The 24,761-nt window shown below is 39.6% G+C and overlaps 2 protein-coding genes across 2 annotated transcripts in view; both read right to left on the bottom strand.

The window, feature by feature from the left end:
- Positions 1-24,761, bottom strand: part of LOC132497793 (dystonin-like) — a 504,834-nt gene that overhangs the window by 228,826 nt on the left and 251,247 nt on the right. The window contains 3 exon segments of the mRNA XM_060111281.1: positions 11,925-12,017; positions 13,687-13,764; positions 16,021-16,110. Of these exon segments, the coding sequence (XP_059967264.1) occupies positions 11,925-12,017; positions 13,687-13,764; positions 16,021-16,110 (261 nt within the window).
- LOC132497795 (uncharacterized) lies at positions 33-4,520 on the bottom strand. Its single transcript, XM_060111284.1, has 2 exons — positions 3,687-4,520; positions 33-77 (listed from the first exon to the last, which is right to left on the bottom strand). Exons 1-2 carry the CDS (start codon positions 4,398-4,400, stop codon positions 48-50), a joined length of 744 nt encoding a protein of 247 aa, XP_059967267.1. The 5' UTR covers positions 4,401-4,520; the 3' UTR covers positions 33-47.

Consider the following 24,761-nt stretch of genomic DNA (forward strand, 5'->3'; position numbering starts at 1 on the left):
GGTAAGTCCCCAGGCACCTATATTTTTAAAAGCTCCTTAGGTGACACTTACATGTGGTCTGCTAGAGAACCAATGACCTATAAATAGAGAAAACAACAATCTTGGCTGAGAGCAACATCACAAGACTGGGAAGAGGTGGGATTTGTGAAACTCAAGAAAGAAGAATGCTTTGTGGGCACAGCTCGAGGGGAAAGGCAGGACTCCCCGTCACAAGTCCGGGGAGCATGTGAGTCAGAAAAAGAAGGGACCCTGCACAAGGTGCAGACCCTGAGCTCATCACTCCCTGTCCCCAAACGTGCTCTGCCTCTGCCACCTCTGTTGGTAACACTCATCCTCCCCAGATGAACATCAGCTCTTCTAAACATCAACCCCTGCTCCAAGTTCACAGCATCTCCTTCAGAACTCTGACAGCTCATCAAAGTAGGATGCTGTGCCATCATTTAAACTCAGCTACTCCCATCTGCTGTGTTCCCTTAAGGACCTTATTTAACCTGAGTTTCCATTTCTTCCTTCCAAAGAGGAACTGTCTATTTCACCTATTTAATACAGTTGTTAAGAATGATCAAAAGACACAATGTGTCTGAAAGTGTTTTTCCACTTCCAAAGCAATATGCAAATCTAAGATACTTCCTTTGTTTACTTACACCTCTTTACCCTAGTGAAGTTATCACAGGTTATGAGATTTACATTCAGTAGATGCCCAAGAAGGGGCGGCTGAGTCTGCTCCACAGAACCCCAGGGCCTGGAGGGCCATCCAAGGTTGGCTTACGATGGCAAGGATTAAAGAGGAGGCAGGCTGGTCACCTAGACTAAGAATGACAAATATCACAGGACCTGGGAAGTTCAAGTCAGAGGCTTAAACTAAGTCTAAGCTTAAGATAAGTTCAAAGAATTGTGCATTATTCTACTTTGGAGATTAACCCAAAAGTCACTGAGCCCAACCCTGCACACAAATGAATGAGCAAAAATGGCTCAAATAGAGAAGATATGGAAAAGATTTTGAAGGGACAATGTCTTGCAAAGGAATGCTGGCTAACAGGCCATTTCTGGGATGGAATACTAGTGAAGGGGCTGACAGCTCTCATTTGCATCCAATCCTGCGATGAAAAATGGAGAATCCAATGCAAGATAAAGAGGGCCGTGCACAGTTCTAACCAAAGATAATTAGGCAGAGTCCACCTCCAAAGTACCGGGAAGAATGCATTTACGAGGAACAGCCGAGCTGTTGGTCTGACTCTGCCACCAAAGAGTCTTTATCTGGACCACGGGGAAGTTAAGATGTCAAACTCCTCAGATAAAATAAAGACTATCCCTCATCAAAAAGTCTACAAACAATAAATGCTGGAGGAGGTGTGGAGAAAAGGGAACCCTCCTACACTGTTGGTGGGAATGTAAGTTGGTGCAGCCACTATGGAGAACAGAAATGGAGGTTCCTCAAAAAACTAAGAACAGAGCTACCATATGACCCAGCATTCCCACTCCTGGGCATATATCCGGAGAAAACCGTAATTCAAAAAGATACATGCAACCCAATGTTCATAGCAGCACTATTTACAATAGCCAAGATATGGAAACAACCTAAATGTCCATCAACAGAGGAATGGATAAAGAAGATGTAGTACATATATACAATGGAATATTACTCAGCCATTAAAAGGAATGAAATAATGCCATGTGCAGCAACATGGATGGACCTAGAGATTATCATACTAACTGAAGTAAGTCAGAGAGAGAAAGACAAATATATGATACCACTTACATGTGGAATCTAAAAAAAAGATACAAATGAACTTATTTACAAAACAGAAACAGACTCACAAACTTAGAAAACAAATTTATGGTTACCAAAGGGGAAAGTGGGGGGAATGGATAAATTAGGAGTTGGGGATTAACATATACACACTACTATATATAAAATAGATAATCGACAAGGACCTACGGTATAGCACAGGGAACTCTACTCAATATTCTATAATAAACTTAAATAGGAAAAGAATCTGAAAAACAATGGATATATATAAATATATAACTGAATCACTTTGCTGTACACCTGAAACTAATACAACATTGTAAATCAACCATACTCCAATATAAAATAAAAAAATTTTTAAAAGTGAAAAAAAAAAGGATTATCTCATTCAGCATTTCCCTAGAAGATATGAGGCTTTAAGTACCTCCATATCACAATTATTTAACAAATCTGACTGACAGGTTTATGACTTATTTTCACATGTATTTTCCATTGACGTTTCAAAAATCATTAGCTACACAAAGTAGAAAGAAGGGGTAAAATCCTTGGCATGAATATAATACAAGTGGGAAAAAAGGCTTAGGCACCACTAGGAAACAGATTTTATGAGTTTCCACTAATGAAAACATGTGAGGCTTACTTGAAGCCAAATTATGCAAAAAAACAGATGGAAAACATATGTGAGCAAAGCAAGTGGTTACATTCATAAACACACAGCAGCCAAGCGGCTTTCTTTTTCACTGACCTTCATGCCAGACCTACGCAGACAAGGCCTAGACCGGATGCTTTCTTTTTAAATGTAACCACTGTAAAATGTAAATAGAATGCACGACATAACATTGGCAAGGCGTGTTCGTGGATACAAACAGGGGAGCCAGCTTCAGGAGGACCAGCGGCCAAGGCCAATGATGATTGCACACCCAGACCCTACTAAAACCTCATCTGACCACTGGGCCAAGGATCTCTGCCCAGCAATACAACGACCTTGCAATGAATGTTTCATGTTCCATATACCACTTAACATCCAGATTTTTTCCTAAAAGGCAAAGTTAGGAACAGCTTAAATGAAAAAGCCATCAGCTGCCAAGTGGTACCATGTACAGGACGTTGCTTGGGTGATGCACTTCTCAGGCAAGTAAATCAATATTCACTTACATTTTAAAGACAAGTAAAAACCCCAGAGAAGCAACTTGTCTAAAGCTAAATATCCATGTTAGGAATAAAGATCACAACTTCCTGGCAGCCTGAGTCATATTCAGATTCCTATGACCCGCTGCCCAAGTGACTTCTGATTTTAGACTTGGCCGGGGAGTAACTCAAGTAACAGACAGAATAGATTTGGGCAGTTTCATCTGTGCCTGTCACCCCCAAAGCACACACACACACACACACACACACACACACACACACACGCATACACAGATACACACACGGAACTGAAAGCAATTATGTCAGTGTCCCTGTGTATGGAAACGGACAGAGAACTAGAATTGGGGTTTTGGATCAAACCTACAGATCAGCAGGTCAGGACTGACTGATCATTGTAGCATATCCTCCCTATATCTGTCTTGTCATAACTGCTTTTTGATTTAACTTTTGTTTCCAAAGGCTATTCCATCGGAAAAGTCAAGACACATGAACTACAGAAATTCAAAAGACGTGCATTATCTTAGAGCAGTGGTTCACTAAGTCTTCCAACAGTAACAAAAATGTATAGGGTTTGGAATAAAGGTGGGATTAAAGAATGTACCACCAAAAATAAAATCATAGTAACAAAACCTAAGGCTACAAATGAAATGCACCAAGAGCTCTACAGCTTTCACATAAATGAATACGAAAAGAATGTTTACAAAGGACAAATTACAGAACCTCAGCCAGGTGTGAGCACCTGGAGTCCTTATTTACACGTTCAACTCGGGCTCTGTGTTGCACTTACCTCCTTTCCACTTGTGTCCTTGGAAGGAAAGGACACGTTATCACAGAGGGAAGGACATCTCTTTTTCTCAAACTGGAAATGACATGTTGCATGAGGGTAGGATCTCTCCATGTTTTGCTTTTCTTGAACACCGCAGTCATTTTTTGATGGGTCTTCAGAAAACCCACTTTTTTCAAGCACTCTCTCTGTACCATAGTGAATGGAATTTAAGCTGGCTGCCTTTCGGAAAGAAAAACTATCAGTTCTTCTCTGGAATGTTATTTCTCTTGGGTTGACATCATCGAAATGGTCCTTCCTCTTTGCACAGTAGGGAGTGCTGTCTTTTTCTGAAATCCTTTCCTCTAGTTCATTAACTTTGACTTCTGTTTCCTGGTGTTGAGGAGGAGAAGGGCTCCCAGGGTGACACCGACCGCTCACCGTCTCATGCTGGACACCCGCTTCCCGAGTGAGGCTGGGGCTGGCACATCCCTCCTGCACCAGCCCCTTGGACCAGGGGGCTGCCTGCTCCCTGGAGAGCAGGATGCTGCTCCTCTTCCCTTCATTTTCATGGTTTGGCTCTCCTGACTCTGTGTCACCTACAGTTTTCTTGGTCGGTTCTCTTCTAAAGTACTTTCTTCTTCCAGCAGAATATTTTTCAAGGCTCAGAGGAGTTTTGGCAGGATCTAAATATTGTTCTTCTTTCTCCGCTCGGACACATCCACAGACATTCCCCATGTGATTTGCAGGAAATCACAGTTGCTCAGTGTCACTCATTTCAAAAGCCAGGGCTTACTCAGATCTCCATGCAGTCTAATTCTTCAGACTTCATGACCATCCTTTTCAGCATGAGGCCATTTTGCTTATGAGAAAGGCACCCGCAAGAAATGCCGTGGCATCCTGCCCAGCCGGTCCCTGGGTCTCATTAGACACCCCGTGGCTTACTTCTGGCCACCAATCCTCTTAGACAAACATCACTGCTCACTGTCAAATGACACGCTGATGAGCTTTCAAGGCAAACCCTTAACTTTATTGCACGAAAAATTCTGACCCTTGCTTTACTTTCAGTTTTCTGAAATGCAGTTACACTACCAAAGTTTGAATTAACCTTTGGAACCACTGGTGATTCAGCAAACATGAGCACAAACAGAAAGCAAATCCCAGTCAAACTTAGTTTCAAAGTGCCTTTCAAATTTAGTTTCAGAGATTCTCCACCATACAATTTTTTTTTCTTAAGAAACACAAACTAATGTTGGCACTTGCCCCCCAAAAAAGGGCTCAAAAACCTCTATAAACTGTACTGACCCTTATTCAAAAACAGCAGCCATAAAAAAAGAACAGGATGATTCAATAGCTGAAGGAGAGATAATACATGCTAAATGCCTAAAACACTCTATTCAAATTATTTCTTTTTTTTTTTTTTTTTTTTTTTTTGCTGACAAAGCAAGAGACTTTATTGAGAAGGGGCATCTGGGTGGAGAGCAGGAGGGTTAGGGAACCCGGGAGGACTGCTCTGCCATGTGGCTCACAGTCTCAGGTTTTACAGTGATGGGATTAGTTTCTGGTTGTCTCTGGCCAATCATTCTGACTCAGGGTTCTTCCTGGCGCATCACTCAGCCAAGATGGATTCCAGTGAGAAGGATTCTGGGAGGACATATGGACTGGCATCTCCTGTCTCCATTTGGCATTTCCTGAATTCTTCCGGTTGGTGGTGGCTTGTTAGTTCCATGTTCCTTATCAGGACCTCCTGTTGTTAAGATAACTCATGCAAGTAGTTACTATCTGGCCTGGCCAGGGTGCAGTTTCAGTCAGTGGTTCCCCTAACAGTATCATAAAGCCTCAAAACATGGAGTCTATCCAGCTGCTTTGGTTTGTTTACTCATGTGAGCAGGCACTGGACTTCATAATGTAGATAGTCATGGTCCCTGGCATTCCTGGAGCTTATGTTCCTGTGACATCCCACAGTCGACTTTGTCCTCATAGGCGACTCCTCCCTCAGCTCCTGGCTTTTAGTGAGTTGACGTCCACCATCCCTTCAGGCCTTGCATATGGGGTTCCTTTTAGGAGGACTCAGTTCTAGCTCAGTTCTGCAGGGGCCACGACTGACTTGAAAAACAAGCACCTCTGGCCGCCCGTGGTAGATGAGTGCCTCATTCCTACTGCAGACTTCGTGTTTCTTTTTACACGAGCAGCTCCAGCCGGACTTTGACTTTTAGAAGTTGTTTACATATGAGACATACACAGTTGTTGTGGCCACCCAATTTCAAAGGACACATGTCAAGTTCTCCAAGAGGTTCTTTTTTTTTTTTTTTTTTAAGAAATTTTTATGGCAGCCATCGCAAGAAGTCTCCGTGCTCTTCACCGGCTGCTTGAGTCCCACAGCTCGGATGCCAGGTGCCAGAGCGCTGCAAAGCGCCGCACAGGCAGGCTTCTTTGCCTTCAAACATCCCTGCAGGAATGCAGGGCAAAAGACGCGACCGCAGGGCAACTGCACCGGCTGCTCAGACCCCTCTAACCACACGAGCCACGCGAAGCGGCCCAGGAGGCCCTCCACGACACAGGAGGCCCGGCGGCGGCATCACCATCTTGCTGACTCAGAGCCGCAGCCTATTCAAATTATTTCTAAAATCAATCTCTTCGAATAGTTTGTCATATTTTTCATATGACAAATTTCCAACCATTTCTCTTTTTATGATCATTAGGATTTTCATATGAGGAAATTGATAAATTTTATGATTTAAAGCATGGAACTCTTAGCCAAAAGAAACATCTGTGTGTACTTATACATGAATTAAGGCAGTTGAATTTTACTTGTAACTTTTATAATTGTACCCTAGTTAAATATTACACAGTTTTACCAGGGCCATGGTGTATACATAATAAATCAGTATGGAACCCGATGACCTAAAGTGTGCATATTTCTAACACTGAGTCATCAATATGGTAAAAAGGAAATTAGTATCACATGACTAGTCTTATGCATAAGCTGACTAGAGTCCACGAGCCACAACTACTGAAGCCCGCATGCCTAGAGCCTGTGTTCTGCAACAAGAGAAGTCACTGCAATGAGAAGCCTGCACACCACAATGAAGAGTAGCCCCCGTGCACCACAACTAGAGAAAGCCTGCGTGCAACAATGAAGACCCAATGCAGCCAAAAATAAATAAATAAAATAAATAAATTTATTTTAAAAAAAGGAAAGAAAATTGATAATTGCCTTTCTCTAGGTTGTCGTTAGACTGATCAAAGATGGAACTCATGTTTCTAAATAAAATTATTCAATTAAATAGTCAAGTTAGCAATGTGGCTGATATTTGTCAATAACAGACTTGCATGGTGAGGTTTTCCTTAATCATTTCAAGGGGAAATTAATCTCCAACAGAAAAAAAACCTGAATATCCTAGAAGACAAGCTGGTAAAAATAAAGCTTCAGGTTTGTTGGTTTGTTTCTTTTTAATTTGATTTTCAATGTCTTCATTGGCAATGGAACATTATTCAAGAGAATTTCAAAGTATAATGGCTGGTATTTGCACTAACACGATGATAGAGGCGAAACCAGTGATTTGCAATTGCTTCCAGCCTTGCCAAACAGAGCAAATGCCCATTTTCAGGCCACTGCACACTGCTCCCTCCCCCAGAAATGGCCCCACTTCAGTCTCTGCCTGGTAACTGGCATTCATCTTGCAAAGCCTATCAGTGATAATTTCCTTTATTCTCTAAAACCTTCTTAATCCTACCACAACACACCCTCCTCTACATCCCTATTCTTATTTGTATTGTGATAGACTCATCACCCCAGAATATAGTCAGTTTTACAAGCAGTCTCCCAATAGAACAATATACTTCATCATCTGTATGAGATAGGTTTTGCTGCAGTGTTACAGTGCTTGCACCTGGACACATCTCTCCGCCAGCAACAAAATACAAAGAAACTATATGCGACTAAAAATAACTGCGTGCATTTGCAGTTGGGGCAAATTCTGGACAAAAGATACAAAGAGCCAAAAAAACCCAACTGCCACTTTTGAAGAGCCCAGAGCAAAAAGCAGGGTACGGCATGTGCCCCTGAGCTCAACATCACCTAAGCCACCACTCTGGCCCAACTCCTGGACACACCCCTCCCTACCCTCACCCTGTATAAGGAACAAGCTTGTCCCCGGCCTCAGGCAACAAGAACAAGCCAGGGAACCTGTTGTTTGTTCTCACTCCCTCTGCTGCAGCAGGGGCCCCAATAAAGCCTTGCCTGAATTTCTTGTTTGGTCTCTAGTCAATTTCTATTGATTAAGGAGGCCAAGAACCCTGGTTAGTAACAATTAGTATCTCTGGATCTAGCGTATGGTAAATAATACAGGATTACTGTATTGATAATGCTTACCTTCTGTAACATATTCAATTTGCAATGCTCAAATATTTTTAAATCAATAAATAAGGCTCTGTCTTGGCATAACCAGTAAAATCGTTCTAATCTTAAATTATCATAGGACTAAGAAAAGTATTTCTTTAAATGAAAAGGAACATTTTAATTGTACCAAAAAATTTATATGTTTCATTTTAAATAAATCTTGGTTTAACTTTTAAATACTGGTGATAATTTAACAGTCATAATATCTTGTAACTCAGGTCCTAAAATACACTGGATTTCATAATATATGCCACAGGATCATATTAAGAAGCAAAACTCTTGGGAGTTTGGGATTAGCAGATGCAAACTATTATATAGAGGATGAATAAACAACAAGGTCTTACTGTATAGCACAGGGAACTATATTCAATATCCTGGGATAAACCACAATGGAAAAGAATATGAAATAGAACGTATACATGTGTATAACTAACTCACTCTGCTGTATAGCAGAAATTAACCCAACACTGTAAATCAACTATACTTCAATAAAATAGATGTTAAAGAAAAGAAACAAAACTTCTTTGGTCCTTCTATGGCTAGTCCTCTTCTGTCCTCCAAAGACACCTGAACCCCAAAGAGCTTTCTTAATATGTAATTCTTTTTTTTTTTTTTTTTTTTTTTTGCGGTATGCGGGCCTCTCACTGTTGTGGCCTCCCCCGTTGCGGAGCACAGGCTCCGGACGCGCAGGCTCAGGACGCGCAGGCTCAGCGGCCATGGCTCACGGGCCCAGCCGCTCCGCAGCATATGGGATCCTCCCAGACCGGGGCACGAACCCGTATCCCCTGCATCGGCAGGCGGACTCTCAACCACTTGCGCCACCAGGGAGGCCCGTAATTCTTTTCTGAATGATCTTTTGCTTTACAATTCTTTCAATTTAGGGTCTAACCATACTGCCTTTAATTTCCTACCATCTACTCACATTTTGGTCTGTTACTTTCTGGTTTCTGCTCCCAGGAACTTGGGAGGACCTTCTCCAAGGTCCCCAATGTCTTTTTCCTAGACAAAACTACTAACCCGTACTCAATCTTAACTTTTTCAGGCTCTCCGGTGGCATTTCACAGTGCTCACCGTTCCTTTCTACTTGCAATTATCTTCCCTTGGTTTCATCAATACTACATTTTCTTTGCTCTATCTATTGGGAGAATGTTGGTAAAACTGACTATCATCTAGGGCTGTGATGAATCTATCTCAATATAAATAAAAAGAGGGATGTAGAGGAGTGTTGTAGGATCAGGAAGGTGTTAGAGAAAAAGGGAGATGCTCACTGATATTAGAGATAGGCTTTGCCAGATGGATGCCAGCTGCCAGCCAGAGGTCTCCAACTGTTCCTTTTCTGTTTCCCCAGATGGAACGTCTTCCTCCTGCACCCCTAATCATGGGCCTTCCCCAAATTTCTGTCCTTTGCCCTCTGCTCTTCTCCACATGTGCTCTTCCCTTGGATCCTCTGAAGATCCCTTCTCTCTGACAGACTCAAGGACCACTTGTGCTCTGGAAACTCCCAGGTTTATCACCTGTACCTCTGACTCCCCAGTTCTGCTCTGCTCACACATTCCCAGCTGCTCAGCAGACAGAAGCCCAGGGTATCCCACCAGAACGTCAAACCCACGCAGAAGGTCATTACCTTTCACTTTACCCTCACCTCCATTACTGGTTCTTATCTCCCAGGCTTAACCTTTCAGAGCCATCTTTAATCCCCCTCCTGCATCCTCCACGCCCTGTCACCAAGTCCCTTCCTTTCTTTCTTCAAAACACCACCCCCTGGATTCAACTTTTCTTCCCCATCTGAGTCCTGCCCGGCCTCTATCACTCCACTTGGAGGGCGCCACCTCAGCCTCTCAGCTTATACCCCTGACTATGGCCTGTGATCATTTCTGTTTGCTTTTTTACTGGAGCCCACAGAATGGTTAGGTGACTTGTTCGATGCCTTCATGGCCACAGATAAAAGAGCCAATGATGACACTCAGCTCTCCCTCTCTCCAGAGCCTGGGTGTGCCCCAAAGGGGTTCCCACTCTGACCTTCAAAATCCAGACTCAGCCCGTATCACCAGCTGTCAGTAATGATGGGATTGGTTTGCAGGCCTCTAACCTCCCTATATGGGGCTCTTGCATTTTCAACCCTATAAGTTCTGGATCCCTGAGAAAGCTGCTGAGAAACACCATGTGAAATCTGCTTTTTTTGGCCAGTTCTAGCTAGACTTCACCTGTGCTGGTAACAAGGTCTGGGGTCTGCTCCATGACCAAATCCCTGCCTTGGGTAAGTACTCAGCACCCCAGGTCCCCTAAGGATGGGGCCCTCTAGTAATGAGGGTCCTGCTTCCACTTCCTGATACTGGATCTCCCAGCCATCAATAGCCCAGCTGAGTGGACATTCACCTGTATTAGCTGCCCTGTCGTCTGGCAGGCTGACACCTGGCTACCTGGTCTCCTGGGACCTGGGTCTCCTCCTCCGAATTCCTACCGCTGCAACTCTGTTGCCTGTCCAGGTCCTGGAACCTACAAGACTCTACTTCCTATACCTGTCCATCCCTGCCAGATTTATCCTGTTCCCAAATGAGCCCTGACTACATTATTTTCCACCATTCTCCTACAAACCCTGTATCCCAGTCAAATTTTTTAAAGATTAGAAATAAGTCTTCTTCCTCCCAAAATTTGGTCCAAAACCCCAGCTCCTTTCTGAAGTCGGCAAGTTCTCTCTTCCTGCTGCAAGGTCCACCACACAGCTGTCAATCAAGACCCGCTGTGTGCCCACTACAGACCAGGCTCTGCGCGCTGCACACACAATGCTGCGTGATCACACAAGGGATTGACAAACCCAAAGCCAGTTCCAAAACTAGGACTCACCTTAAATCAAATGAAGAAGATTTTTTTTAAATGCATCATTTTATAAAAACCAAAGATCAAGATCAGCCTTTAACTGGCACTGGTAATTAGATAATAATTCATAGTTAATACATTTGCCTTTACTCTCCTTAAACCTCGTTTGAGAAAGTGCAGCTCTACAGGAAACATGGATGGTTCTGGTTCAAGAGATGTCTTTATGAGAACGATACTGCCACCTAGTGTCTATAAAACTAGGAGAAAACAGCTGGCATAGTTGAGAAACTGTAGTATCAATGAAACCCATTCTAAACAAGGATTGAATCATAAAACTTTTATGTATCTAAATCAGGTAATGCTGGCCAATAAACAAAGAAATGTGGCTACATTCAAAAAAAAGGGAATCTCTGTCTTCGAACACGGAGATTACAAGTATTTTAAGCTTTCAACAACACGAAATGGGGTGCCAAGTTCATTAGCAGCATGTTACTGAGAGGAACAATACAAATACATTGTTTAAGAAACAAAGCCTAAACATCATATGATATCACTTATATGTGGAATCTAAAAAAAAAAATGATACAAATGAACTTATTTAAAAACAGCATCAGACTCACAGACTTAGAAAACAAACTTAAGGTTGCCAAAGGGGAAGGTGGGGGGAGGGATACATTAGGAGGTTGGGATTAACATATTCACACTACTATATATAAAACAGATAAACAACAAGGACCTACTGTACAGCACAGGGAACTCTACTCAAAATTCTGTAATAATCTATATGAGAAAAGAATCTGAAAAAGAATGGATATATGTATATGTATAACTGAATCACTTTGCTGTACACCCGAACCAAACATAACATTGTAAAGCAACCATACTCCAATATAAAATTTAAAATTAAATTTTAAAAGAAAGAAAGAAAGCCTGAAATTTATCTTCCTCCTTTGGATGTGAATGTGTAATTCACCCTTCATATGAACCACCTGAAAACTAGCAATGAGGCTAAAAGAAATGACAGTTAAGAAAATCAGGCTTACCTGAAAGTGCAAAATTATTGTCCATATTAATCCCAAAGTCAATTTGGGATTTCCATCTGTTATGTCATCATTTCTAATGTTCACTAATTTCACCTGTTTTGTATGTGAAGAAGAGATAAAACAAAATATTTTTCAAACCAGCACGAGTTATTTTTACCTACATAAAAGTGATTCGAAATTACAGATACAAAAAAAAGCCTGAATAAGTTAAATAACAGTAATCCTTAAATTACTGTTTTACTCCCATCCCCACTCGTTTTAGATTGCAAATTATAGAGGAACTACAAAGGAAAAAAATCAATATTATTTTGGTTTTGTCTTCTACAGCAAGTATTAAAAGTACACTTGTCAAAACAAAAACACAATTCAAGCGCGAAGTCCTAAATACTTAAGATTTTTAAATTAGAAATAATTCTGCCTTTTGAAAATAAGCGTTATTTTACAATTAACTAGGAAACTATTCTGAACCATCAAATAATTTTAACAACTTTCTTACACTTCGGTCATAAAGAGTGTTTAAAAAAAAAAAACTAGCATTATTGTTCTATTTGTCTACCATAGATTGCTACCAAGATAAGTAACTATATAACTCACTGGACATTTGGAAGACTGTTCAAAACTTTAAAAATAATACAATAATCAGACTTAAAGCTTATCAACTGTCCAATTATGCATTCAGGTAAATAAATGTAAGGATGATATTTAACATTTACTTCCTGGTAAAAGAATTAAATATCTATCATGAATTCAAGACAATGATACCTAACATTTTACTTCCTGGACAAATCACTGTCGAAAATATTTCGACAAGGAGACATAATTAACCATTAATCCTTCTGTAAACTTCCACTAGAATTAAGAAGAGTAAGGCAAATACCAATATCATTTAAAATATAAGCACTGAGTATTTGCTAGAATTTAGTAACTAAAGGCACTTTGATGCTCATAACAAACTAAATGAAGGTCTAATAAACAGACAGTGTTTCCTGCTCCTCGCCTCCTCTCTTCTCTTCTTCCCACTCCATTAAAAAGCGAAATTGTTGCCACCTCTGATTTCTCACTGTTTTCAGTAACTTTCAGTTATCCTGAGTTTCTCTGACTCCTCCTTTTTCTACTAATTGAAAAGACCGATTATTTGCCTTATATCTCTATAATACACAATGCTACCAAATCAAGATCACACCCAATACGTTGTTCATTCTTCTCCACCATTTCTTCTGAAACCTCAAGCCAGTCGGGGATTGTTGTCAGAACTGTTTTATTTTTAACTACTTCTAGATTATCCAGTTGTATCTACTTATAAAAAAAATAAACTATTGCTTCCTCACTACTATGTATTAAAAATACATATGCAAAGTTTTTTTAAAGTATTATGTAAACTATCTTTTATAAAAATAAGGTAATTTTAATAAAAAATGAAGTATTGTCTCCCCACTACTAAGAACTGTTCATAGACATTCTTAACATTCTGTTGCTACTAAAATGTCATTAAATTCCTAAGCAAAAGCATTCCAGTTCCAACAGAAGGAAAACTCAGTAGCTCCTATTCAGATGGAAATGTAGCCACTTACACCTACTATTAACCTCCTTTTCTTTGGAACAAATGTTTAAAAACATTTTAAAACATCTGTCTCATGAAAGCACAAGTTTAATGATTATAATTCAGAGTCAACTTTAACCTTTTCATTCCCTGACATGGTCCTATGCATATTTATTCAGTCACGTATGTTTATATGATTACAGTCTTTGAAAAACATCATACCTGGCGTCTTTTCAAATAGTCAAGTGCAATTTGTACATTCTGTAGTCTGTGAAAACGCATCCGACCTTTCTCTCTGGGCTAAGAACGGAAAAATGCAGGGTATAAAAAACACTGTATTTTCTGATATCACTGATCATGCTAAATACACGTATGCTGAATATACTATATAAATATACTGTATGCTCATCTTAATATGTCAAAACAGTATTTACTGCTTGGGTAGATCCATTAAATTTTTTAATGATATTTTTAATTTTTTGCATTATCTGAGATTGAATTTAAACTTGGGATTTTTCTGAGTATTTTTTATTTTAAACAGATCCTTTATTCCAAATATTTAAACAAAAGAAAAAGAGAAAATACCACGGAACATATACACTTTTCATATTCACTATCTTATAATTCTAGCCTACAGTTATTTAGCTACAGATGCACAGAAAGAATTAAATACCATTCCCCATTTTGCCTTCTTAATAAACTTTAAATCAAGAAGGTTTTTATAATTATATATGTATGGCATGTTAATGAAAATGAGGTAAAGTAGCACCAGTTGGTATAAAAATCACCAAGAAGGAGAAAGACAGTGGAGGTTTACTTAGCCATGATAGAGGAAGAGAGAAAAGCAATTAAGGCCATGTAATATATTTCCTCTTTATTTTATATTCGTTTTGCACAAATCGGTTGGACTCGATAATAGTTTTACACTGCTTGGGGATGGACGTGATGATTTGCTGTCTCAGCAAAACTGACAAACCGTTAACTCTTTTCCTTGATGCCATTTCCCTTAAGAAATGTCACAAGTTAGCAGAAGGAAAACATAAGGAAACAGACCTGAGAAAATGTTCAACAAAAATACAAAGAATGGAGCTGAAATTTACCACATAAAATCTTCCAAAGGGAAAACAAGAAAAAAGAAAACTGACAGCTGAGCTGCTCAAACATGAATAGGTTCCTGAAGCCAAAGGCAGCAGAATTAAAACAGACAGCAGAGCACAGAATGGGAAAATAAGTTCCATATAACACGAGAAATGATGGTGATGAATTCCCCACTGGATCCACAAAAGCACAAATTCCAATAAAATCAGGGGGCTCTAGGGACGTGATGACAAAAGAAGCACATCTGTCTTGCAAAGGTAGGCTGAGTTAGTTGAGTGTCACCGGGATTAAACAGCTCTGTGAGCTCTGTCAGGATTCTAGCATTTTAAATATTCCCCCCCTAAATAAAACGAGACATATAAGGTAGGTAAAGAAGGTCCCTCAAATACCTACTGCCAGTAGGAATGATTTAAAGCATAATCTTAAGCATTAAATAAATGTCCGTAAGTTTCTTCAAATAAAACAAAAGACAGTTATGTTGGAAATATTAATTTCAGAAGTGGAACAGATTTGTATTAAAATTAGTGGGCTGGTTGTAAGATTTCCATACTTATACAAAAGGTATATAAATTTCTTTAGCTCAAATGCCATCCTGTAATTTAAGCACATATGTTCAAATACCATGCAGTGCACAGAAATAAATTTAAAGAGAAAATATGTCCTTTGTCCAAGTTGCTGGTACACACACATCCATCTCCCTGTGGGTTTTGGTCCTTTCTATAGTTTTCTAAAAAGGAGCCCAAACCCGTGGGTTACTCTATCGTGTTAGCGCTCACCGCATGTAAAGCTAGGTTAGTGGAGTTACGGGGGCCGACACCTACCCCCTTATCCTCATCCTCCACATCCTCATGCTGTTCATATTCGCATGCTTCTGTGGCACTCACCAATCGTAAGGTCTTCAAAATATCTCGTTCCCTTGGCTAATGAATATAACAGACAGAAGATAGGACAGCAAAGACACAAGACAGACCAGAAATGAAAAGAAGAGCATGAACAGAACTTAATGAAGGAGACCAGGTAACCAAGAAGGGGGAGAAATGTTCACAAAAAAGAAGATGACACCTGTGGAGGGGGTTAGACCATCTGTCACAAAGTGATGCTTATTTCCTTGCTATTTGTGAGTCTTTTAACAGGGGGTTATACTATGCATCCAACTTCTGATAAGGAAAAAAAAAAACAAAAAAAACCCCAAAGGTAAAAAAGAACAGAAGTAGTATTTTAATGATAGAATTGATTATATAAGCAAGGTCATCAAAGTACTTCCATCTCCCAAATGCACATCAGTTAAAGTGTGAAAATGCTTCATAATCTAACCAGAACTCTTTTTCCAGGCAGAATTCACAGCAGCTCAAAAGACGAATGCTGCAAAACTCTGGACAGTCTGTGCTGAAAACATATTAGTCATATGCAAAAAGGATTACATGTTCTTCAAAATAAATTACGAAATTTAAAACTTACCAAGGTGTCTCCTGAAAGAACCTCTAAAAGAGAGATCAAATTGTGTCCGTCCCTCAAGTCTTCATAGAGGTCATTCACGTGTTTTCGAACCTACACAGAAAAAAGCAAGTTAAAATTTTCGGTCCTAGAACCCAGATCACCCTTAAGACTCAAACAAGAAAGGGGACAAGGAGAAAACATTCCTTCATGTACACGTGTTCACTCATGTAGTGTTTTTAAAAATATTAGTATTCTCTCACTACTTAAAAAATAAAATTTAAAAACTAAAAAAATAAATTTCAGATTAATAATTCATACAAGTAAAACTGTTAAATTTTTAACACAACAGAATATATAAAAATCTGGACAACTACACAGAGTTACAATTTCTAAAATACAGGCAATGCCCTGACCTGAATCATGATTCCTGATACAGCAACCAAAGCCACCTCAGCAAGAGGGGTGAGTTTTTATCCCCCCGTTGGTCTTCCTAATCTCTGGGCCACAAAATCCAGGATGCCAGAGGCACACACTCCACACTTTAAAAATCCACTGATGTAGGCTGGGGAAAAGGTACATGAGACTCTGTATACTACTTCTGAAAATTCCTGTGAGTCTATGATAATTTCAAAATAAAAGGTTTTTAAAAATTCATATATGTGAGGTCATAAGACCTCTGTCCAAAATTCTTCTGCACAGCGTAAATCTTCCTGTGGTGGAGAGTTTTCTTTCTTTCTTTCTTTCTATCTTTCTTTTTTTTTTTTTTTTTGATACCTTCTTTTTTAATATTTTACTTTACACTGAAGTAATTTGATTTACAATGTTGGGTTAGTTTCAGGTGTACAGCAAAGTGATTTAGTTATACATATACCTATTCTTTTTCAGCTTCTTTTCCCATATAGGTTATTACAGAGTATTGAGCAGAGTTCCCTGTACTATGCAGTAGGTCCTTGTTGATTATCTATTTTATATATAGTAGTGTATATATGTTAATCCCAACCTCCTAATTTATCCTTCCCATTGGAGGGTTTTCATAACCACATTTACACTAGCTGCAAGTTAACAGGCCTCGTTTAAGTTTCTGATTTTAGAGCTCAAACCACTGAAGATTTCCTCCAAACTCTGCTAGTTGGCCACACAGGGACACTTCCTGTGAATTAATGCTTGGCCCACTGTAAGGCGTCTGCCAGACAGACAAGGACAGAGCAGGCTGTGAGAATGGCTGTCCCACAGTGGGCTGGTTCATCTCCACGTTCTCACTTTTGGGTGATTCTGGGCTGCGTTACTTTGCACTGCTCTCAGGAAAGGAGTCAAGGAAGTGGTCCAGAAAGAGGCAAAGACCAGCATTCCCCTTGCATCACTTGGGCACAGCCCTACATTCTCCCTGTCTGTGTGGTACACTCTGGAGGTTTATACACATGAGTCAAACTCCTTTGCGCTTGCAAAATGTCAGGTGAATATACAGCAGAAAGTAATACAGAGATCCAAAGTATAGTCAAAACTCTCTGACTACAGAGCAACCAGCAAGAAAGGACCTAATGGAAACTAGAAGCAAGCCTTTGATGGGTAAGTCTTCTGGGTCTAAAAAAGAAACTAAATTTTATTATCTTAACTGACTATCTACATGTTTTGCAGTATGTTTTATCGTCAGAAAATATTTTTGATTAGTGAAGAAAAAACTTCCCTTAAGAGTTTCGTATCAAATTTACCACCTCCTATAACAGTATTTTGGGACTTTCTGCCTAAGTCACAGAACCTTTTAATATTCCATTAATTTAATATTCAATTATCCATCTATGCATCATTATTACAAAAAATATAGGCATTAAACTCGGGCCCAACAGCTCTAAGTAATTGCTAATTCCAATAGTACCTATAAAGTGGCAAGGAAAACTGAAACAGTCAAATTACTTTTAACCAAGTGTCCCCATTTTCACAAGCTGACATTTTTATTTTGATTTCCTAATTCCCAAGGAATATCAGCTGACTCTTTGGTGTCACAAGATACAACAGTAATAGAAAGCTCAAAAATACTTCACTTTTATAAAAAAAACAGCATATCATAACACATTTCAGGCAATCCTTATTTAGAAAATTTATACATATCCAAATAAGTTACAAAGAGATGATTCCTTCCGTTAAATATTGGGTTGGCCCAAAAGTCTGTTCGGGTTCCTCCATAAGATGCTACGGAAAAAACTTTTTGGCCAACTCAGTATTTACCTTCCATTCAATAAATACCATTAAATGACAATCCCCTGAAGTACAATTACATTTCAGAGATGAACCAATTTCCAAGGATCTTTTCAGGAACAAATCTATGACATACATGACACACATGCGTGCAGAAAAGCAACTTTATGAAATGAGTACTAATACTTAATTTTCTTTCTTTTTTTTTTTTTTGCGGTATGCGGGCCTCTCACTGTTGTGGCCTCTCCCATTGCGAAGCACAGGCTCTGGACACACAGGCTCAGCGGTCATGGCTCACGGGCCAAGCCGCTCCGCGGCATGTGGGATCATCCCGGACCGGGGCACGCACCCATGTACCCTGCATCGGCAAGCAGGCTCTCAACCACTGCACCACCAGGGAAGCCCTAATACTTAATTTCCTACTCACATACTAGAGCACTGTAAGAATTCACTTGGTCTCATTCCAAGCCATGAGCTTGAATTTATAAGCCTAAGGGCCTACTTGAAAACAAGACAGAGGGTGTCCATGGATGGATGAATGAATAAAGAAGATGTATATACACAGTGGAATATTACTCAGCCAGTAAAATGAAATCTTGCCATTTGCAACAACATGGACCTTGAGGGAATTAGACTAGGTGAAATAAGTCAGACAGAGAAGAACAAATACCATATGATTTCACTTATAAGTGGAATCTAAAAAAACAACAAATGAGCAAACTAAACAAAACAAAAATCATAGATACAGAGAACAGAATGGTGGTTGCCAGAGGGGAAGGGGTATGGGGAGTGGGTGAAACAGGCAAAGGGGATCAAAACATACCAACTTCCAGTTATAAAATAAGTAAGTCATGGGGATGTAACGTACAGCATGGTGTCTACAGTCAATAATATTGTAGCACATACTTGAAAGCTGCCAAGAGAATAAATCCTGAAAGGTAACTTTGTCTGGTGATGGATGGTAACTATAGATTTTTGTGGTGATCATATTGCAATGTATACAAATATCAAATCATGATGACGTACACCTGAACCCAATACAATGTTATCTGCCAATTATACCTCAATTAAAAAAACAAGGCAGAGGAGCTAAGCTTGTGAATTTCATGCACATCACTGCATTTAAATCTATGTACTCCTCTATGTATCTCCAGTGTAACCAGAAAGCAGACTAACTCTAAGAGCCTGAGCAGGGACATGAGAGATCACATATACATAAACAATATTATGCAGCTCCTGACCCTTGGCCAGCTGCTGAATCCCTCAAAATAGACAACTCCATAGTGTACCGCTGACATCTTCAGAAGGTACAGTAGGACACAAGAGCACGGTCAGGATGGGGTCCCGCAGGGCAGTAACCAACACACAGAGCTGAGTACACCATGCGCTCTGGACCCCTTTACCCACCGAGGCCTGCCTGAGTCACACTTCAATCCACATGCACTTCCTCTGTCTTTCTCACTTCAGGACAGTTAAAGATGGTGTGTAATTAATAGCCAAGACATGGAAACAACCTAAACGTCCATCGACAAACGAACGGATAAACAAGATGTGGTACATATATACAATAGAATATTACTCAGCCATAAAAAAAGAACAAAATAATGCCATTTGCAGCAACATGGATGCAACTAGAGATTGTCATACTGAGTGAAGTAAGTCAGAAAGACAACAACAAACACCATATGCTATCACATATATGTGGAATCTAAAAGAGGACACAAATGAACCTATCTAATGAAACAGAAACAGAATCACAGACATAGAGAACAGACTTGTGGTTGCCTATCTATGAAACAGAAACATAATCACGGACATAGAGAACAGACTAGTGGTTGCCTATCTATGAAACAGAAACAGAATCACGGACATAGAGAACAGACTAGTGGTTGCCAAGAAGGAGAGGGTTGGTGGGGGGATGGACTGGGAGTTTGGGATTAGCAGATATAAGCTTTTATATATAGAATGGATAAAGAAGAAGGTCCTACAGTATAGCACAGAGAACTATATTCAATATCCTATGATAAATCATAATGGAAAAGAATATAAAAAAAGAATTATTTATATGTAAAACCAAATCACTTTGATACACAACAGTAATTAACACATTATAATCAACTATACTTCAATAAAAGAAAAAAAAAAGATGGGTATGATTCTGAACACATATTTCACAGGAAAGCAATTTCACAACTTGCCAGATTGAACAAAACCATCTACATCAGGGAAACTTTCCACAGCAAGGTGTCCTTTTCCACCATCATATTTATGCAACAACAAAGAAAAATCAAATTAGGCAGGTTTAGAGAAGCAGATTATGCCAAGTAAAACCACATTAGGAAAAGAGAAAACATGTTATAAAGGGGGAAAAAATTAGGATTTTAGTCATGTTTCTGCCATAGGTCTCATGAACTAGTACCAACTTCCCAAACTCTCTGAGCCTCAATTTTCTCACCTGCAAAATGAAAGTTTGAAAACAGAAGGCCTCAAGTTCAAACCAGAGAACAAAAATTCTGTGATCTGAAAATAAAATTGTCATTGTTTTAAAAAAATCAATGTGTCAACTTAAAAGAGAAAATATGTAAAACGGAAAGCTGCTCTTAAGCCTTCTGGCTTAATTTCTTAAGAATTTTAGAAAAAAATACATAAATAGAATAATTTAGCTTCTATAATGCTTGAAAACATCCTGAGTCATTGGTTATCATGGAATATTGCTTGTTTTTCCTGTCTCAGAGGATCATTCTGAGGGTCCAGAGAAATACTGTATATGAAAAACACTACATAAATGTAAGATACCATTATTCTCATCTTTATCACTCTGTATAAAACAAATGCCACCAGTATTAACAAAAATAAACAAAAATATATAAACAATGAGTTATTACTAGGCACCCGACCCTGTTTAAGTGCTTTATAAGTCATGGCTCATTTTCTTCACCACAAAAGAATAGGGTAAAAGAGAATGTTAATTAAAAATTAAATATCAACATTATGGAAAAAAATTAAAAAATTAACATTATGGGGAAGGAGTGGTAATGGATGAACTGCATGGTAATAACTGGGGTCCTAGAGAAATATCTGATCATGTGATCAACTGGGGGTGAAAAAAGGAAGGGATTAAATAGTTAAGCTGACACAGAAAAGCCTTTTATTTTGTCCAAAGTCTGAGTCATAGACTTTTGGCCTGGTAACTTTCCTTCACAGATGACTGCAAACTGCCAACAGTCTCAACCTTCCGCTTTCACTTTTTAATAAAACATTCTTTCTTCCCATTTTGGGTATTCTCTCCCTGTGGGACAAAAAACTGTCTGAATAAACAGTGCTCGAGGAAGTGATGAGCAACGTGAAAGCACTTTGAGACACTCTGTGGTTAAATTATATAACTTGAATTACGTAACAGGGATGAAGCATCCTTTTCTATATTTCATACAATACTCCCAGAATTTTGCAGTGCTTTTTAAAACATGTGTACAGCATTGCACCTACAGTTCACCCCTAGAGGGCGCTCATCTTCTGCTTAAGAAGAGTTTCCTAAGGAAGGGAAATAAAAGTAGGAGGTTAGGCTGAGATTCCAAACAAGGTCCTGATGATGACATACTAAACATTTCCGTTTTATTTTTGATAGAGAACAGAGTAGATCATGCCAGGTCTGTATCATCTAAATGGCTTAACTGTTCAAAATACCACTCAAAATTTTTATTTTTTTAACTTGTAATTGTTTGATTTTACGTGGGCTAAATCAAATTCAACTTTGAAGATCAGATCATCATATAGCTGCTTATGTAATGTTCAAGGATACCTTTTTCAAAAGTCTGACTCTGCAGTGGTTGATGTCAATCTAGACAAATTCCACAAAAATTTTACTTCCCATACCTAAACTTACTGCCACAGTGGAGCTGCAGTTCAGTTCAAGTCACCAAATATTTAGTAAGCATCCATCATATGCCAGGGTATCAACTGACTTCTAAGGGTGCAAAGTTGAATAAGAGCATGCCACCTCTTGAGGCCCACAGGCTAGGATGACAGAAATTTACAGAGGGGTCTGGAGTCTGAGAAGTCCCCCCACAAAGATGGGAGTGTTCCAGGTGGAAGAAAGAACCAGAACAAAGAGCCAGCTGAGGGTGCGTGCAGCTGTAGGGTGAGTTTCAGGGAAGGAAAGCGCTCATGAACCAAGGAAACGAGGTAGGGGATGAGGGTGGAAGGGGGCCGGGGTGTGGAGGGGGCTTGACCTGCCACTTGAACAAGGACAGACCTTCCCTGAGCAAAGCAAAGACAGCCACTGAAGGCTTCCACGCAGAATGAGGACACAGTATCTGACCGATATAAACCTTCTAACTATCTTGAGCAAACCTGAAGCACAGATAAAGCCGCCAAAGGTCCAATCTGTAGACAGGATGGAGGAAAGGTACCTTGGGGGGGGAGGGGGGGAGCAAACAGAGGCCACTTGGTAAAATGCACGCCTCCCAACCCAGCAGCAAGGAGCAAAATGCCAGAAAGGACTGCCAGGCTTCTCTTAAAGCAGTCCTACATCTGAAGGACACAGTATTCTGGAAAACAACCCCTATCTTTAGAAAGCCACATAAATAATAAAAGAAGCCTCGTCCCAAGTGAGAGCGCCTCACTGCCTTAGGTGGAGAGAAAGGGGACAGTCAGCTTCGGGGAAAACTATAAGTGAAAACGTTTTTCGATGTAATTTTTTGACTTCAAACAAACACACTCAGGAAAAATAAGCAACCACGTTCTCCTGGGAGAGCTCCTTTTACAAGTCCTACTCTATGAATATGTTACCATATAAATTATTGATAAGTAAATTGATGCTTTAAAAATACACAGAAATGCTTCAAAACAATGTATTCGCTTAGGTGCCTTATCTGAACAGTTATTACAAACTTATTTCAGTACTATTTCTTTAAGAATGGTGAAAAAATAAAACCACAGCTCAGACTCTTCCTAAATTACCATAAATTCTAAATTGGTGCAGCTAAATATAAAAGGGAAATATCCTTATCTGATGTAATAAAAAGGTGATCATGCTTTTTCCTAGGCAGTATATTAGGTCAGCATTAAGGCCATACATAATTTATCTCCTTCACTGTTTTTTAACCATAAAATAAAGATATTCGTCATACATCATAGGGTATTAATGAATAAAATAATGAAGAGTTTTAAACAAATCAGTGTTGGCCCTAAGTAGTACAAATAATCTGTCTACTCCATATTGGACCTGATTAGTTCTCGGACAAAGAAGATTTCTCTTTTAAGCTTTCAGGTTGACGATCTACAATCAATTAAAAAACAAGCAAAAAACAACAAGGTCTTCTCTAGTCTTTCACTACAAGGTAGAGCTATAGGTTGTTAAATAAAATAAGAGCATCTTTCTTACTGATAAACACTTTATGATTTGGGGGCATTTTAGTCATGGTTTCACTCAGGTACTTCTTATACTCTCTTCTGTACAGTTTCACCATTGTCGTAGGAACCTTTACAAAAGGCGATTCCGATTTTTAGAAATTTTAAAGCAAGAAGCTCTTTTCTGTAACAATTTGTTTGGGGTTTGGTGGCTGGTTCTGGTTTGGTTTGGTCTGATTTGGGTCTACCTTTCCTTCCAGGTCTTCCCTTTAGTCCACAGGAAAACAGACAAAAATCTATTTTTGCATGAGTCTCCCCATTGTCCTGTGGATCTTTTATTGCCTGCAGACCTGTATAGGCCTTGGTGCTGAACACTTATAAATAATGTAATTGAAAGGGAAAAATAAACTTAGAAATCAATTACTCTGCATATTAATTATTTTGTATCTGCCCACTGTTTTTGAAGTTAATTTTCATTAAAGATGTGGTCTAGGGACCTCCCTCCTGGCGCCGTAGTTAAGAATCCACCTGCCACTGCAGGGGACACGGGTTTGAGCCCTGGTCTGGGAAGATCCCACATGCTGCAGAGCAACTAAGCCCATGCGCCACAACTACTGAACCTGTGCTCTAGAGCCCACGAGCCACACCTACTGAAGCCAGTGTGCCTAGAGCTCGTGCTCTGCAACAAGAGAAGCCACCACAATGAGAAGCCTGCGCACCGCAACGAGAATAGCCCCCACTCGCCGCAACTAGAGAAAGCCCATGAGCACCAACAAAGACCCAACACAGCCAAAAATAAATAAATAAATTTATTTTTTAAAAAGATGTGGTCTAAACAACCTCTATACTACAATGTCAAACAAAGGAGCACGGGTTCACAAAGACATCAGCGTCATCCACTCCTTGTAGGCTTTAAAAGGTAGGAGGGGGCTTTTTCAGATGAGACTAAAGGATGTTTCTGCCCAAGACTGTCCTGAGGGTCAAATACTGCGATGCTCTGGCTGGAGGATGTGGGCCTCTCCTTTTAAAAGTTTATAAAATATCTTCCTAGCTTACTACTTACATAAACCTTTCTTTAAACTATTTATCACTTCAAGAAATCACAGCAAGTCCTAATCTATCAGAACAGTTTTCAATGATAACATAAGGAAAAGGAAAGGTACCAATCACTGGCATTTTTATACTCACCTCTTTCCCATTCACCTTCTCATAATTTGGGC

The sequence above is a fragment of the Mesoplodon densirostris genome, chromosome 10 (genome assembly GCF_025265405.1).
Source record: "Mesoplodon densirostris isolate mMesDen1 chromosome 10, mMesDen1 primary haplotype, whole genome shotgun sequence".
Taxonomy (NCBI): Eukaryota; Metazoa; Chordata; class Mammalia; order Artiodactyla; family Ziphiidae; genus Mesoplodon; species Mesoplodon densirostris.

Excerpts from the sequence above, each read along its gene's own strand:
- LOC132497795 (XM_060111284.1), bottom strand. The coding sequence starts at position 4,400 with ATGGGGAATGTCTGTGGATGTGTCCGAGCGGAGAAAGAAGAACAATAT. Across the intron at positions 78-3,686 it reads AGGACACAAGTGGAAAGGAG|GTCATTGGTTCTCTAGCAGA; the intron begins GTAAGTGCAACA and ends CTCTATTTATAG.